Source organism: Coffea eugenioides, chromosome 5 (assembly GCF_003713205.1).
Source record: "Coffea eugenioides isolate CCC68of chromosome 5, Ceug_1.0, whole genome shotgun sequence".
Lineage (NCBI taxonomy): Eukaryota > Viridiplantae > Streptophyta > Magnoliopsida > Gentianales > Rubiaceae > Coffea > Coffea eugenioides.
The window spans coordinates 47,140,304-47,152,448 of NC_040039.1; the positions used below are offsets into that span (position 1 = coordinate 47,140,304).

The following is a 12,145-nucleotide window of genomic DNA, read 5'->3' on the forward strand; positions in this document are numbered from 1 at the left end:
CTCGAGCCATTTCTTTCTTTTTCAAGGTTACTCAAACGCCAACGGCATTCAGGATCCAGACTCCAATTGGATATGATAGTCTACAAATCACTTAAATACTACTCCCTCCGTCCCATTATGATAGTCCTGTTTTCTTTTTTCGTCTGTCCCAAATTGTAATTCACTTTTCAATTGAAGAATGTAGTTGTATTTTAATTTCTCTAAAATACCCTTATTTAATGTAAGTTGTTATTATTATAAACTATCTTATTTAATATAGATTGTTAGTATTGAATATAACCTGCCCCATTTAATGCATTTAGATTTTTCAAAACATATTAATATATATGAAAAGCCAACTTTATTTAATGTAAGGGTATTTTAGAAAAGTAGCAATCTAAATTTGTTTTCCAACAAAATCAACTACTTTTTTTAAACTGTGTGAAAAAAAATTTAAAACTATTCAAATGGGATAGAGGGAATAGTAATTAATCTCGTATCAAGAAAAGGACAAGATTTCATAAGTAAAAAAGTTTAGGATTGTTGAGTGTATACTTAGTTGATGCGATAAGAGAAACAAAAAAGAATTTTGCCTCTCAATCATTAGGCTTTAGCCAATTATGTGGATGAAATTGACAGGTCCAATGATTTTTAGTTTATGATTATTTCTTTGCCTGTTTGAGCCAATCAATGGTGGAAATGTCCATTGTTTGGTCCAATCTGTAGTTGAATTGACAAACATGTTCATCTGCTGACCCCAATAATGTGAAGAAACTTGAGGCTACTTTTTGATTTTGGCGAATCGTCAAGTGAATTTATTATCATGGACTGCCTTTTGATATATGGCACTTATTTTCTTTGACATATTTTTATGAGCCTCAACATTTAATGTGGTAGAGCCGTCGAGGAAAGATTGAAAGTAACATTGTACAAATCTAGTTGGGATAAAAAAAAATTTCTTGGTTGTAATTTTTTTAATATGAAGAAATATCTCTCTCGAGTGCAACTGGTATTTGCAGCTTGCAATGCTTGCATTTGAGCTTTGATGCTACTCAGATGATCCAGTGAGACTCTGGTGCAGCATTTTCCAACTTCCAAGAATACACAAGTCATCAAAGTTGTTGATTAGATGACTAAAAGATTTTTGTTAAATAACAAATTAATTGAAAAATTGTTTAATCATGATTGTTACCAGCTATCAGTCATCAAATTATTTAATTAGTATATGCAAGATTCTCTCACAATAGGGATCTCTGGTGTGTTATAATCCATTTGATAGAGTAGCACATTACAGGGTCATGCCTTGTAGAAAACAGAAATTAAAGAGTATGTTGTAATCAAATTATTCTTTAATGGATTCATAATTTGTTTTTTTAACTCGGAACATGGCCCGACCCGATCCCTTTAGACCCGAGCCGGCACACCAAATCGGAGGAAAACCGATAGTCCCGTACAGTTTTTCCGGACGAGTCATGGATTCATAATTAGAATTAGCATTTGATATAAGACAAACTCATCACAATTAGTGGGGCTATCGCGCAGGCAAAAATGTCAAATCATTGGATTATTGAGTGCTCAACATGATACTCGACTAGAGAATTTCATTCGACCGCATATGTACCAAAATAGGCTTATTAATATTTTGTTTTCTCCTTTCTTCTTTTGGCCTGATATTTTGATTTGGGGAAGAAATAGAATTTTTAATGAGTTGAATCTGTCGTGTATTATACGAATAGAGTTAGAATTCAACTTGAATACTAAATGAATTATAAATATTGCTCGAATTTGATTAATTTATTTGTATAAATATTCGAATTCAAGTTCGAGTTCGAATTTGACTTGTTAAATTGAACGAACCAAATTTGAGTTCTAGCTCGAATTTGAGTTTGGAGGTGATTTAATTATATTCTAGAATAAGTTTAAATGTATTTCTTGGTTTAAAAAATAAATAATTCTAATTTATGTATAATTACTTTTTTAGTAAAATATAATTTATTATTAAATGTATTTATATTTTGTATTTATTTATTTTTATAATTATATATGTGTTAACTAACCATGTGAATAACTTACGAATAGGTTCGTACTCAACTCGATTATTTAACGAGTCTAATATCGTGTTCAAATTTGATTCATTTATTAAACAATCGAGTTTTTTTCTTTTTTAATAACTTGAACGAGCCGAGCAAACATGTTCGCGCGAACTGCTCAATTCATTAAAAGATCTAGAAAAAAAAAAGAAGAGTCATCATGAAAAGAAAAATTAGATAAGAGGCGTCCTTCATTTTGAGGTTGCACCTACCAAAAGTTTTTTATGGAATCTTGCTCTCACCTTTTTAATAGAAAATCTTGACAAAACAATTAGTAGCAAATAGGGGTAGGAATCATGGTGATAAACTCGGAGTCAATCATATTATCGATGAACCAAATTAGCCCTTTTATGACTGTGATCAATTAATATCCTAACTAAAACCATCAACTAATCAGTTTCTTCTGCCACCAAAAAGTGAAACAATTCTTCGTCCTCTTATTCTATTTTTAGTAATAGTTCTTATTCTATTTTTGTTAGTAGTCCTGATCCCTAATTTGTTTGGATTGAAGGTCTTTTGAATTTTTTTTTCGTGTATTATTTACTATCAGACCACTTTTTTTTTATGTAATATAAGTGAAATAGAAAAGGTGATTAGAAAACTTAATTTGTGAATAATAAACAATTTTTTCTTTAAATAATCCAATCCAAACAAACTTGTATAAAATGGTACAATATTCAGAAGGTCCAAAATACCCTTAGGATGTTGGTGAAATTACAGGAGAGAAGCCGCTGGCGCGTGCAGACGAGAGAGACGAGTGAAAGAAACAGCCGACCAAATTCCGTACCTTTATAAGTATGAAGACTAATAGTAATAGCCGTTAGATAACCCATCCCAACCCCATTTTCATTTTCAATTTTTTTTTCCTTTTAAAAAAATATTTTTCCCATTTTCCAATCCAAAACGCGCAAAACCACAGAAACAATTTCCGTTGCCCTTTTCTTCTTCTCACTGTATACTACTGAGTCCACACTTGCATTATAAAACTCCTTCTACCTCAACAATTCCGTTTCTCTCTTTTCATTCCTCCGATCAAATTCCGATCAGATCTCCCCGCGAAACCCTAGTCTCCTCCCTTCCCCTCCGCCGTTATACTGAAATTCCAGGCTCTTTTGTATACAGTTTCCGAGACTTCTTCGTGAAAGACTGCATTTTTAGGAGTTGGATTTTTTAAGAGAGCTGGGAAATTTGGTGGTGGTTCGGTTAAGACTTTTGGGTTTAGAATAAAATATTGGACCGACGGGTTTGTAATTAGTGGTTGAACTTCGGGCGTCGGTGGAGGAAATGCGGTTTATAATTTCAATTTAGTAATTTTGGTTTAAAGTGTTCGGGGTTTTTGTTTCTTTGTTTGGTACTATTTTTGTGGTTGGTGTGTTTTGTTGGATCTGATCGGTTCTATTACTGAAGAGGAAGAAGTGAATCCGATAGAACAACGAGTTTTTGGTATTTTGAATAAAGGTTGGAGAAAGATGCAGCAAGATCAACGCAAAAAGGTTGGTAGTTTGGCGTTCTTATTGATGTAAAATCTTATTTATACATTGAAGCGATTTTTTGTGTTAATTTTGTGTGCTAGTGTTGTAGAATTTTGAAGATGGAAGGAGAGATCTTGAGGAATTTTTTCCGAGCTTGCTTTGCTTAAAACATTTGAGTATTTAATTTTTTTTTTTTGGGTGGGGGGAAGTGGTTGTTTTTGGGTTTTTAAGGAAGAGAGGTCCTGTGCTGGGAGAAAAGAATCGATCTTGATCAAGTACTCTGAGGGTTTTATTTCTCTTTGGTTGGGAAGTTAATGCGTAACAGTTCTTTTGATGGTCGTTTTTCTTTTCTTTTCTTTTGGGTGCTTGCATTAACTCTTCTATGAACTTGTGGAAAAGATGGGGTGTAATTGAGGTGTGGTGATAATTAACTGATCAGAATTTAGGATTTTAACGGAGATTTATGCAACTCGTGGCAATGGGAAATGTAGATCCTGAGTGTGCTAAAATATAAGTTCTAGAAGGATTGTTGGCTGCAGAAACTTGTTTTCTTTATTGAATTTACTCTGGAAAGTTGTTGAGTCAAGAGTGTATTGAGTGATAAAGGATATGCTTGTCGCTGATCATTTGGTATTAAATTGTTGCTCTTATGCTTCAGCAACCAGGCTACTCCTTTCACCCAAGAAAAGAAAAACCTACAAAGTTACTAGCTTTGTTCCGTTGATAGATTTATTGATGCATCTGTGTGTTGGTAATTCAGTGGTGAAATGTGCTTGCAATATTCTGTGATTTCTTTCTTTGTACCTGCCAGTATTTGTTAGTGGTATCTTTTCTTCTTTTTGCAGAGTTGCTGTCGTGCTTGATTGTATGCTTTTGATTGTATATCTTTCTTCAATGCATTGTGAAATGAGATTTTTTCTCCCTTTCTCTCTTGTAAAACTAAATGCATTGCCACATGATGATTCAAAATCAATTTTTCCTTGCGAAGTCGAAGTTGAGTTTTTCATCCTTGAGTATAATACGTAACTAAGCTGCTTTCAGTATATAATGTTGTGGGGTTCTGATATTTCATGTTAACACAGTTTGTGTCTTGGTGAGTTTCTGGCATCGTGTGATCTTTCTCTTGTTTTACTTGCTTCATTATCACTATTTCCTGCTGATGGTAAAGTCCATCACCTTTGCTTAGTCAACAAAGATGTTATTATCTGACTTTTAATCATCTGATAGAGCTCCAAGGAGGCAGATTTTTTTACGGAGTATGGGGATGCCAACCGTTACAAAATTCTGGAAGTAATAGGGAAGGGGAGCTATGGAGTTGTATGTGCAGCCATTGACACACATACTGGAGAAAAAGTAGCAATAAAGAAGATAAATGACATCTTTGAGCATATTTCTGATGCTATTCGAATTTTGCGCGAGATTAAACTGCTTAGGCTTTTACGACATCCTGATATTGTTGAAATCAAGCGGATTATGATGCCACCCTCAAAGCGAGAATTTAGAGATATTTATGTCGTTTTCGAGCTTATGGAGTCGGACCTTCACCAAGTTATTAAAGCGAATGATGATTTGACGCATGAACATCATCGGTTTTTCCTTTATCAGATGCTGCGTGCACTGAAATATATGCATACAGGTTCGTGTAAGAGATATTTGATTTTATTTACGGAATGCATTCAATAAAGTAGATTAAGTCCATCAGTGAGCTTGCGAGTAATTTTCTCATGAAATTTATCTATTCTCTTACTGGTATTGATTTTGAAGCACGTAGCTGTGAATTTTCATCTCTTTAAGAGGGTTCTGATAAGTAGTTCCATTCTGATCTGATGCTCATTGGTTGCAGCGAATGTGTATCATCGGGATCTTAAGCCAAAAAATATATTGGCCAATGCAAACTGCAAACTTAAAATATGTGATTTTGGATTAGCGAGAGTTGCTTTTAGTGATACTCCTACAACAATTTTTTGGACGGTATGGCTTGCCCAGTCTCTCTCTCTCTCTCTCTCTCTCTCTCACACACACACACACACACACACATGGCTTTCTTCTTGTTTTTATGATTGCCAAAAGAAATTCTGAGATACTGATTCCTTTAATCCCCTCGGTGCTACCATGTAGGATTATGTTGCTACAAGATGGTATAGGGCTCCCGAGTTATGTGGATCCTTCTTCTCAAAGGTAGTGCTGCACTTGAGTATACTGTCTTTTCATGTGTATATGGCAGAATTAATCCTTTCCCAAGGTCCTTTGAGATACATGTGATATGTGGTGTGCATAGCCTTCATCTATTGTTACTTGGGCATGATATTGCTTTTCAACTGTAAGGCATTGTTATTGAATTGTCATTTGTTCCATGGTCTCTTGCACTCCCTCCATGCGTGAGTCTGTGTGTTTAGGTTAGAAACTTGCATGAATGTGGTATATTTGCTGCAAAAGATGAATGCTGGGGCTGAAAATGATTGTCCTATGTTGTCAATTTTCCGTATGCTTCTTATTGGATCTAGTAAATGTATTTATCTTTGTGTCATCCTCAAGTAAACCTGCTAAATTTCATTGATAAGGCATTGCATGTATGTCCCCTAGCTTTTTCGTTCTGTAAAATTGGGATCACATGAGTATGTTTTGCACACTTAGCATTGCAGCATAAATGAAAAAAGAATGGTTTCACTGGGTGTTCTATAATTTTCCTGTGAAAAAGAATTAAGCAGGAATCTACATTTTGTAATTGGTATGAAGCAGAGTGGCTAAATATATATAAATAAATATATATATATCTGTGTGTGTGTGTGTGATATATATATCTCTGTGTGTGTGTGTGTGAGCAATTTGTTTCCTGTGCCCCTTTTTTTGACTCTACATTGTAGTATGCTTCAAAATATGTGTCAATTGAAAGGCTAAGTAGGGTAAAACAGTGATTAACTTGGGAGTTCTTTGCATTGACTTCTTTTGTCATGAAGTAGAATTTGTGATTTTAATGCTTCAGTAACTCATTTCATTTCTGTCTGAAATGTATTCTGCGTGCATTAAGTAGTGATGTGTAGATTAAATAATTCCTTGTTCAGGGAGGATATTGAACTCTCCTGGAAGTTGAAATTTCTTTCTTCAGGTAACTGTGTTAGGTCTTGTATCAAATTTTGAATGTCTTATGACCATCTTTCTAATCTTGCTTGATAGTGTTGATCTGATTAATGTGGGCTTTGGCTTGCAGTATACACCTGCAATTGACATCTGGAGTATTGGCTGTATATTCGCTGAGGTACTGACTGGAAAGCCTCTGTTTCCGGGTAAAAGTGTCGTTCATCAGTTGGAACTGATTACTGATCTTCTGGGGACACCATCAGCTGATACGATATCTGGAGTATGTTATGTTTTTTATGCGATGTGTCACTAGTTGATAGTCAGGATTGGCTATTATCAATCAAGAGTGTGTTTGAACTTGTGTTCTGTTGTGGATGCAGGTTCGCAATGAGAAGGCAAGAAAATATTTGACTGATATGCGGAGAAAGCAACCGATTCCTTTTATTGAGAAATTTCCAAATGCAGATCCTTTGGCTCTTCGACTACTACAAAGGCTCTTAGCTTTTGATCCTAAGGACCGACCAACTGCTGAAGAGGTATTTTTTGCTTTCTCAGTCGAAATTGTTCAAAATGGAAGTTAATATGATTGTATTATTAGCACGGGAAGTACAGGCTAGAATTAAGTATTTATTTTGATTAATTTGGTTTTAAACTTGATTTATATGGTTTATTAGGCATTGGCTCATCCTTATTTCAAGGGGCTGGCAAAGATTGAGAGGGAACCTTCTTGTCAGCCAATCTCAAAGCTAGAGTTTGAGTTTGAGCGCCGAAGGGTGACTAAGGAGGACATTAGGGAATTAATATTTCGGGAGATATTAGAATACCACCCTCAACTGCTGAAGGATTACATGGCTGGAAATGATGTGGCAAATTTTCTCTATCCTAGGTTCTAACAACTCTCTGCTTCAAATTCTTTACTTTTTATGTGGTGATGTAATTTATTGGTATCAAGTAGTAATAGTGGAGTTCGTTTTTACTCTGCAGTGCTATTGGTCATTTTAGAAAACAATTTGCCTATCTCGAGGAAAATGGTGGCAAAAGCGGGCCTGTTATTCCCCCTGAGAGAAAGCACGTCTCTCTTCCACGGTAGTTTTTTGTTCCACTTCCTGTCTTTCTGTTCCATCAGTATGAATGTGTTATTTCAAGAGTACATTCTTTAACAATAAAACATTTGAAACTTTTTGTCCCTTTTTCCTGGTTTGTTGGCTTACATTAGTCTGTCACGTGTTTTTTAGGTCTACCGTCAATTCAAGCGTTATCGCTCCTAAATCAGATCAGAATGATTCTGCTTTTGATAATCGACGAAGCAGTCAAGAAGTTTCGAGCAGTGTTAATGTTTCAGAAACCATCTCTGGGACTCCAGCGAAGGTTTTGCGGGCACCACCACGTGTGCCACCAGGTATTCAAAGCACCCTCCTTCAAACCAAACCCCCCCCCCCCCCCCCAAAAAAAAACCCAAAAAAAAAAAAAACTGCTACCTCGTATGTTAATCAGTTTTCCCGGGGCAATGAACTTGGTGTTACTTGAAATGGAATCCGAAGTCTCTTTCCTCTCTCACAACTTTTTTTCCCCCTCTTATTGTGCCATTAATATTACTTGCTAATTTGTACTGTATATCAAGCAACCATTTTGTCTCCTTCCAGCTAACACACAACGTCATTACCTGAGCATGGATGGTTCATCATCAATTTGGATTTGTCAAACTATTTCTTCTAGTTGACTTCATGTGATTATTGTCTAATATGTATGGATGATTAGAATTGAATTTTTCAGATTTTAGTTGCATTCTGGTTTGAAATACAAGGAAACAGCTATTTTATTGTTGCAGAAAGAGAGGTGTGGTGCTTGAATTTGCAAGTAACCCTGTTACGGACGGGAAATTGTTTTGACATTTATGACATGATATGTTCATAGTTTGTCTTCAAGCCACTGTTTGCTTTTCCGCTCGGTTAAAAAACGTTATATTGGAACTCACTATTACTTCATGTATCTAGTGGGCATTTTACATGGTAGATTTGCTGGTCAGTGTGTATCTTGTTGCTTTGGTAAAGCTTTACTTTTCCAATTCTATCTTGGTCCTACTTTGTTTTTCTCATTAATATGATGGGTATTTTCAAAATTTTCTTGGTCTTTGTTAGTTGATCACTGTTACTGCGCTTCTCCCTGTACTGATGATACTCGTTCGTTTTCGTAGCTAAACCTGGAAGAGTTGTGGGACCTGTTATACCGTATGAGAACGTCAGAAACATAAATCATGCCCATGATGGAAGAGCGTACATTCAGAATCCCGTCCTTCCTCCTCAGGCCATGTCTCCGCAGTATTTCTTTAGGACCGCTAACACTTTGAAGAATCAAGATAAGCATGTTCCTGAAGCTGTCAAGAACTCCTCCGCTCAGGCAAAATTGCCGCATCAACACCACTACCCGCCTGCCAAGTCAACTCCTGTCATTACCACTGATATCAACAATCACCACCAGCAGCACAGCCTCTATTACCAGTCACAGGCAAAATCCGTCCAGTTAAATAGTCAAATTGCGCTTGATGCAAAATTGCTACAGGCACAGTCTCAATTTGGTGCAGTTGGCGCCGCAGCTGTTGCTGTTGCTGCTCATAGAGAGGTTGGTGCCATTCAGTATGGGCTGACTTAGGGGTTCTTTGCTGTCTGGCCGGATTAGGGGGTGCATTGAACTATAAAATTCAGAGTATCCTGAGACTTGAGAGATGGTTACTTCTTGTTCTCGAGTCGCTGTAAAGTTTATTCTTATGTAAAATTGATTTTAAGTAATAAAATAGGTTTTCGTCGTCGAGTTCTTCGTTTAAATTGAAATAATGCTCCACTTTAAGCTTTATTTGTTTGATATAATACTTTTGCACAAGATAAGACAAACTCTCTTGAATTATGAAGTGGTTTTTCAGAGAATTCAAAGTAACAGGAAAGAGATTTTCTGCACCCAATCACTCTCTACTTGATCTGTTTATATAGGAAAAATTATTTAAAAAATAAGTGAAGTTATTATTAAAAATTTGTATAAATAGATTCAAGGTATTGTGTATAAATTCATGTACTTTAATTCATGCATCACATGATTTTATGATCAAAGATATGAATCTATCATTACATTCATGGAACTCCACATACATGAATATATTCATGAAACTTTCAAGTTTATGAATGAATATACATTTATCACAATGTATATATATATCTTAAAATCACATTATAGACAAATTTGGAAAATTTTCAACACATAATAGAGTGGAAAGGGCGACAGGAAATACAGAGTGACCAGAATCAGAGAATATCATGGAAGCATCATTATGTGTATGATTTGGACATTGACATTCAAGACCTTTAAGAGTCTATTCCTAAAGAAATTTGGGATAAAATACCAAAAAAATTTACTGTGATTTGTCGAATGTTTAATTTAATTTCCTTTGATTTGGAAACCTACACTATAGTTCGCTGTGATTTCAATTAAATTAAAAATTAAACAAAAATCATCCAATCTAATGGTTGTATATGAAATGTTAATATTGCCTCTACTATACGTGAAATGCCTTCTGTTCAATTTTCAATTTAGTTGAAATTGAAGGGAGGTATAGTATAGTTTTTCAAACTAGAGAGAGTGAAATTAAATATTCGGCAAATCATAGGGAGTTCATTTCTACATGAGCAATATTGACATTTCATGTACAACCGCTACATTGGATGTATTCCATTTAATTTTTAATTTAGTTGAAAACGCAGGGAGTTATACTATATATTTTCAAAATAGAGAGAGTTCAATTAAATATTGGTAAATCACAGGAGTTTTTTAGTATTTTGGTCAAGAAACTTTTAAGTACGGAAAATTTGATAAATGATTGGATAAGAAATGAGGAAACAGCAGACCAGATATTTTTTTACTGACATCCGTGTTCCTCGGGAATATTGTTCCTCTGGAACGACAATATCAAAGTCGCTAACTGTCCATTCTGCAATTTCATCCTCGCTCCCAAAAATCTCTGTGCCCACATTGATCGACGGCCAATATCTCTTTGCCGGTGGGGAGCCAGGATCCTGAGGAACCAAGTAGTTCAAAGAAGAAGCCTCATAAATGGATAGAATACTTGTTTTTGTTACCTCACTACCGTTGATCGAGCAGTTACCTTACTCTTAGTTAACATGAAAGAAATGATGAATAATAAAGTGAAAAGAAGTAGGCAATATAGGACCAGAGAGAGATTGGTCGGTCGCTGATCTTATGAGGATCAGAAAGAAAAAAAAAAACAAAAAAGAAAAGGTTGTTAGTAGCAGGTTAGCAGCTGTAGCAGTAATTACTGGAGTACCTGATAGAAGTAAAGTGCCTGTGACAATCTGCCAGCATCAAGTTCCCAAGTTTTTGGATAACCAATCCAACCTTCACCTGCCTCTGTTGGATACCCATAATCACTCCAAACAGGATGAGGCAAAATCTGCAGAATTTCTTGGGGCTGTGGATTACTGTAAGGATCACAAAAGCTATGGGGCTCCCCTGGATGCTTAGCATTGCCTGGAGAGCAATATAGGTGGTATGCCTTGTATGGGAAATTTTTCTCGTCTGTGCGGTGTACACGAGTGCCATTGGGAAAAGTATGGTAGAGAGGACAAGAGCCTAGACTACTTGGATTGCACCATGAGTATACCTCAGGATTTAGGATCATTTCGCTGTATCTAGTGACATCAGTTGTCACATCTCCATCGCAAGGCTTTCCATTGTTCTTCCAACAGCCACCGATGTCCAAAAGATAGAATTGACTTCTTCTACCCCCTCCTCGCCTTACATCTAGTGTCAACTTGACTTTGAAGTATGGTGATTTTGGAATCTGAGGGGAATAAAGGAAAAAGAAAAAGAGAAAACACAGAGCATCAAGACTCTTTACCAAGTAGAAGATGCCATAAGATATTAAACCTCTAGGCGTTTGCAAGTGGTAGCAGTTGAAATATTAGTGTGAATGTAGGAATTTGATCATTTGGATGAAGGAATCATACCACTCGTAAAATTCCTCTGGTTTCATAGTGGTATCCCCCAGAGAACCCTTCTGTAGTGTCTGCCCGAAGGTAGAGCATTAACCAGGGATACTTTGGTGATGTTTTGAGTACGTGGTGAAAATTCCAACTGGCTTTTCCCACTACCTTCTCCCAAGTTACTGCATAATATGAAGTGCCATTTTGTATAGTTGTCTTATTCATATCACAATTCAGATCCCATGTTCCATAAAAGCTTCCCCTTAGTGTATGAGAACCTTGGTATCCTTGAACACTGGTGTAGTTATGGTACATTGATGGCATGTTCATGCAACCTTTTCCGAAGCATGGAAAGACAGACTTTCGAAAAGGACTGGCTTTCTTGCCATTGACAGGGCAAATTGCAGCCAGAGTATCCATGTTGCCATTTTTCAGCATTATTTTCCAGAACTGCCAAGGTTTTGATTTGTCTTGCACTTGACATATGCTGCCTAAATATAGCTCCTTCCATGCTGCATATTGATTGACATCTAGTTCC

The 12,145-nt window shown here is 36.0% G+C and overlaps 2 protein-coding genes across 2 annotated transcripts in view; one reads left to right on the forward strand and one right to left on the reverse strand.

The window, feature by feature from the left end:
- Positions 1 to 2,989: 2,989 nt before the first annotated feature.
- On the forward strand, positions 2,990 to 9,441 carry LOC113770345 (mitogen-activated protein kinase 19-like). The gene is made up of 10 exons (XM_027314766.1): positions 2,990 to 3,562; positions 4,769 to 5,177; positions 5,385 to 5,512; positions 5,660 to 5,719; positions 6,750 to 6,899; positions 7,000 to 7,155; positions 7,294 to 7,505; positions 7,604 to 7,705; positions 7,855 to 8,018; positions 8,814 to 9,441. The coding sequence occupies exons 1-10, from the start codon at positions 3,539 to 3,541 to the stop codon at positions 9,266 to 9,268; spliced, it is 1,860 nt and encodes a 619-aa protein (XP_027170567.1). The 5' UTR covers positions 2,990 to 3,538; the 3' UTR covers positions 9,269 to 9,441.
- Positions 9,442 to 10,403: 962 nt separating this feature from the next.
- The window catches only part of LOC113771888, a 12,710-nt gene continuing 10,968 nt past the window's right edge, over positions 10,404 to 12,145 (reverse strand). The window contains exons 2-4 of the mRNA XM_027316436.1: positions 11,632 to 12,137; positions 10,950 to 11,465; positions 10,404 to 10,680 (exon numbers count right to left, since the gene is read on the reverse strand). Coding sequence (XP_027172237.1) covers positions 10,459 to 10,680; positions 10,950 to 11,465; positions 11,632 to 12,137 — 1,244 coding nt within the window. The 3' untranslated portion in view covers positions 10,404 to 10,458. The remainder of the gene's footprint in view (positions 10,681 to 10,949; positions 11,466 to 11,631; positions 12,138 to 12,145) is intronic.

What these genes read in the sequence shown, in the direction of transcription:
- LOC113770345 (XM_027314766.1), top strand. Translation starts at nt 3,539, where the DNA reads ATGCAGCAAGATCAACGCAAAAAG. An exon ending in AGCAAGATCAACGCAAAAAG is followed by an intron (nt 3,563 to 4,768) that starts GTTGGTAGTTTG and finishes ATCATCTGATAG; the next exon opens with AGCTCCAAGGAGGCAGATTT. An exon ending in CTACAACAATTTTTTGGACG is followed by an intron (nt 5,513 to 5,659) that starts GTATGGCTTGCC and finishes GCTACCATGTAG; the next exon opens with GATTATGTTGCTACAAGATG.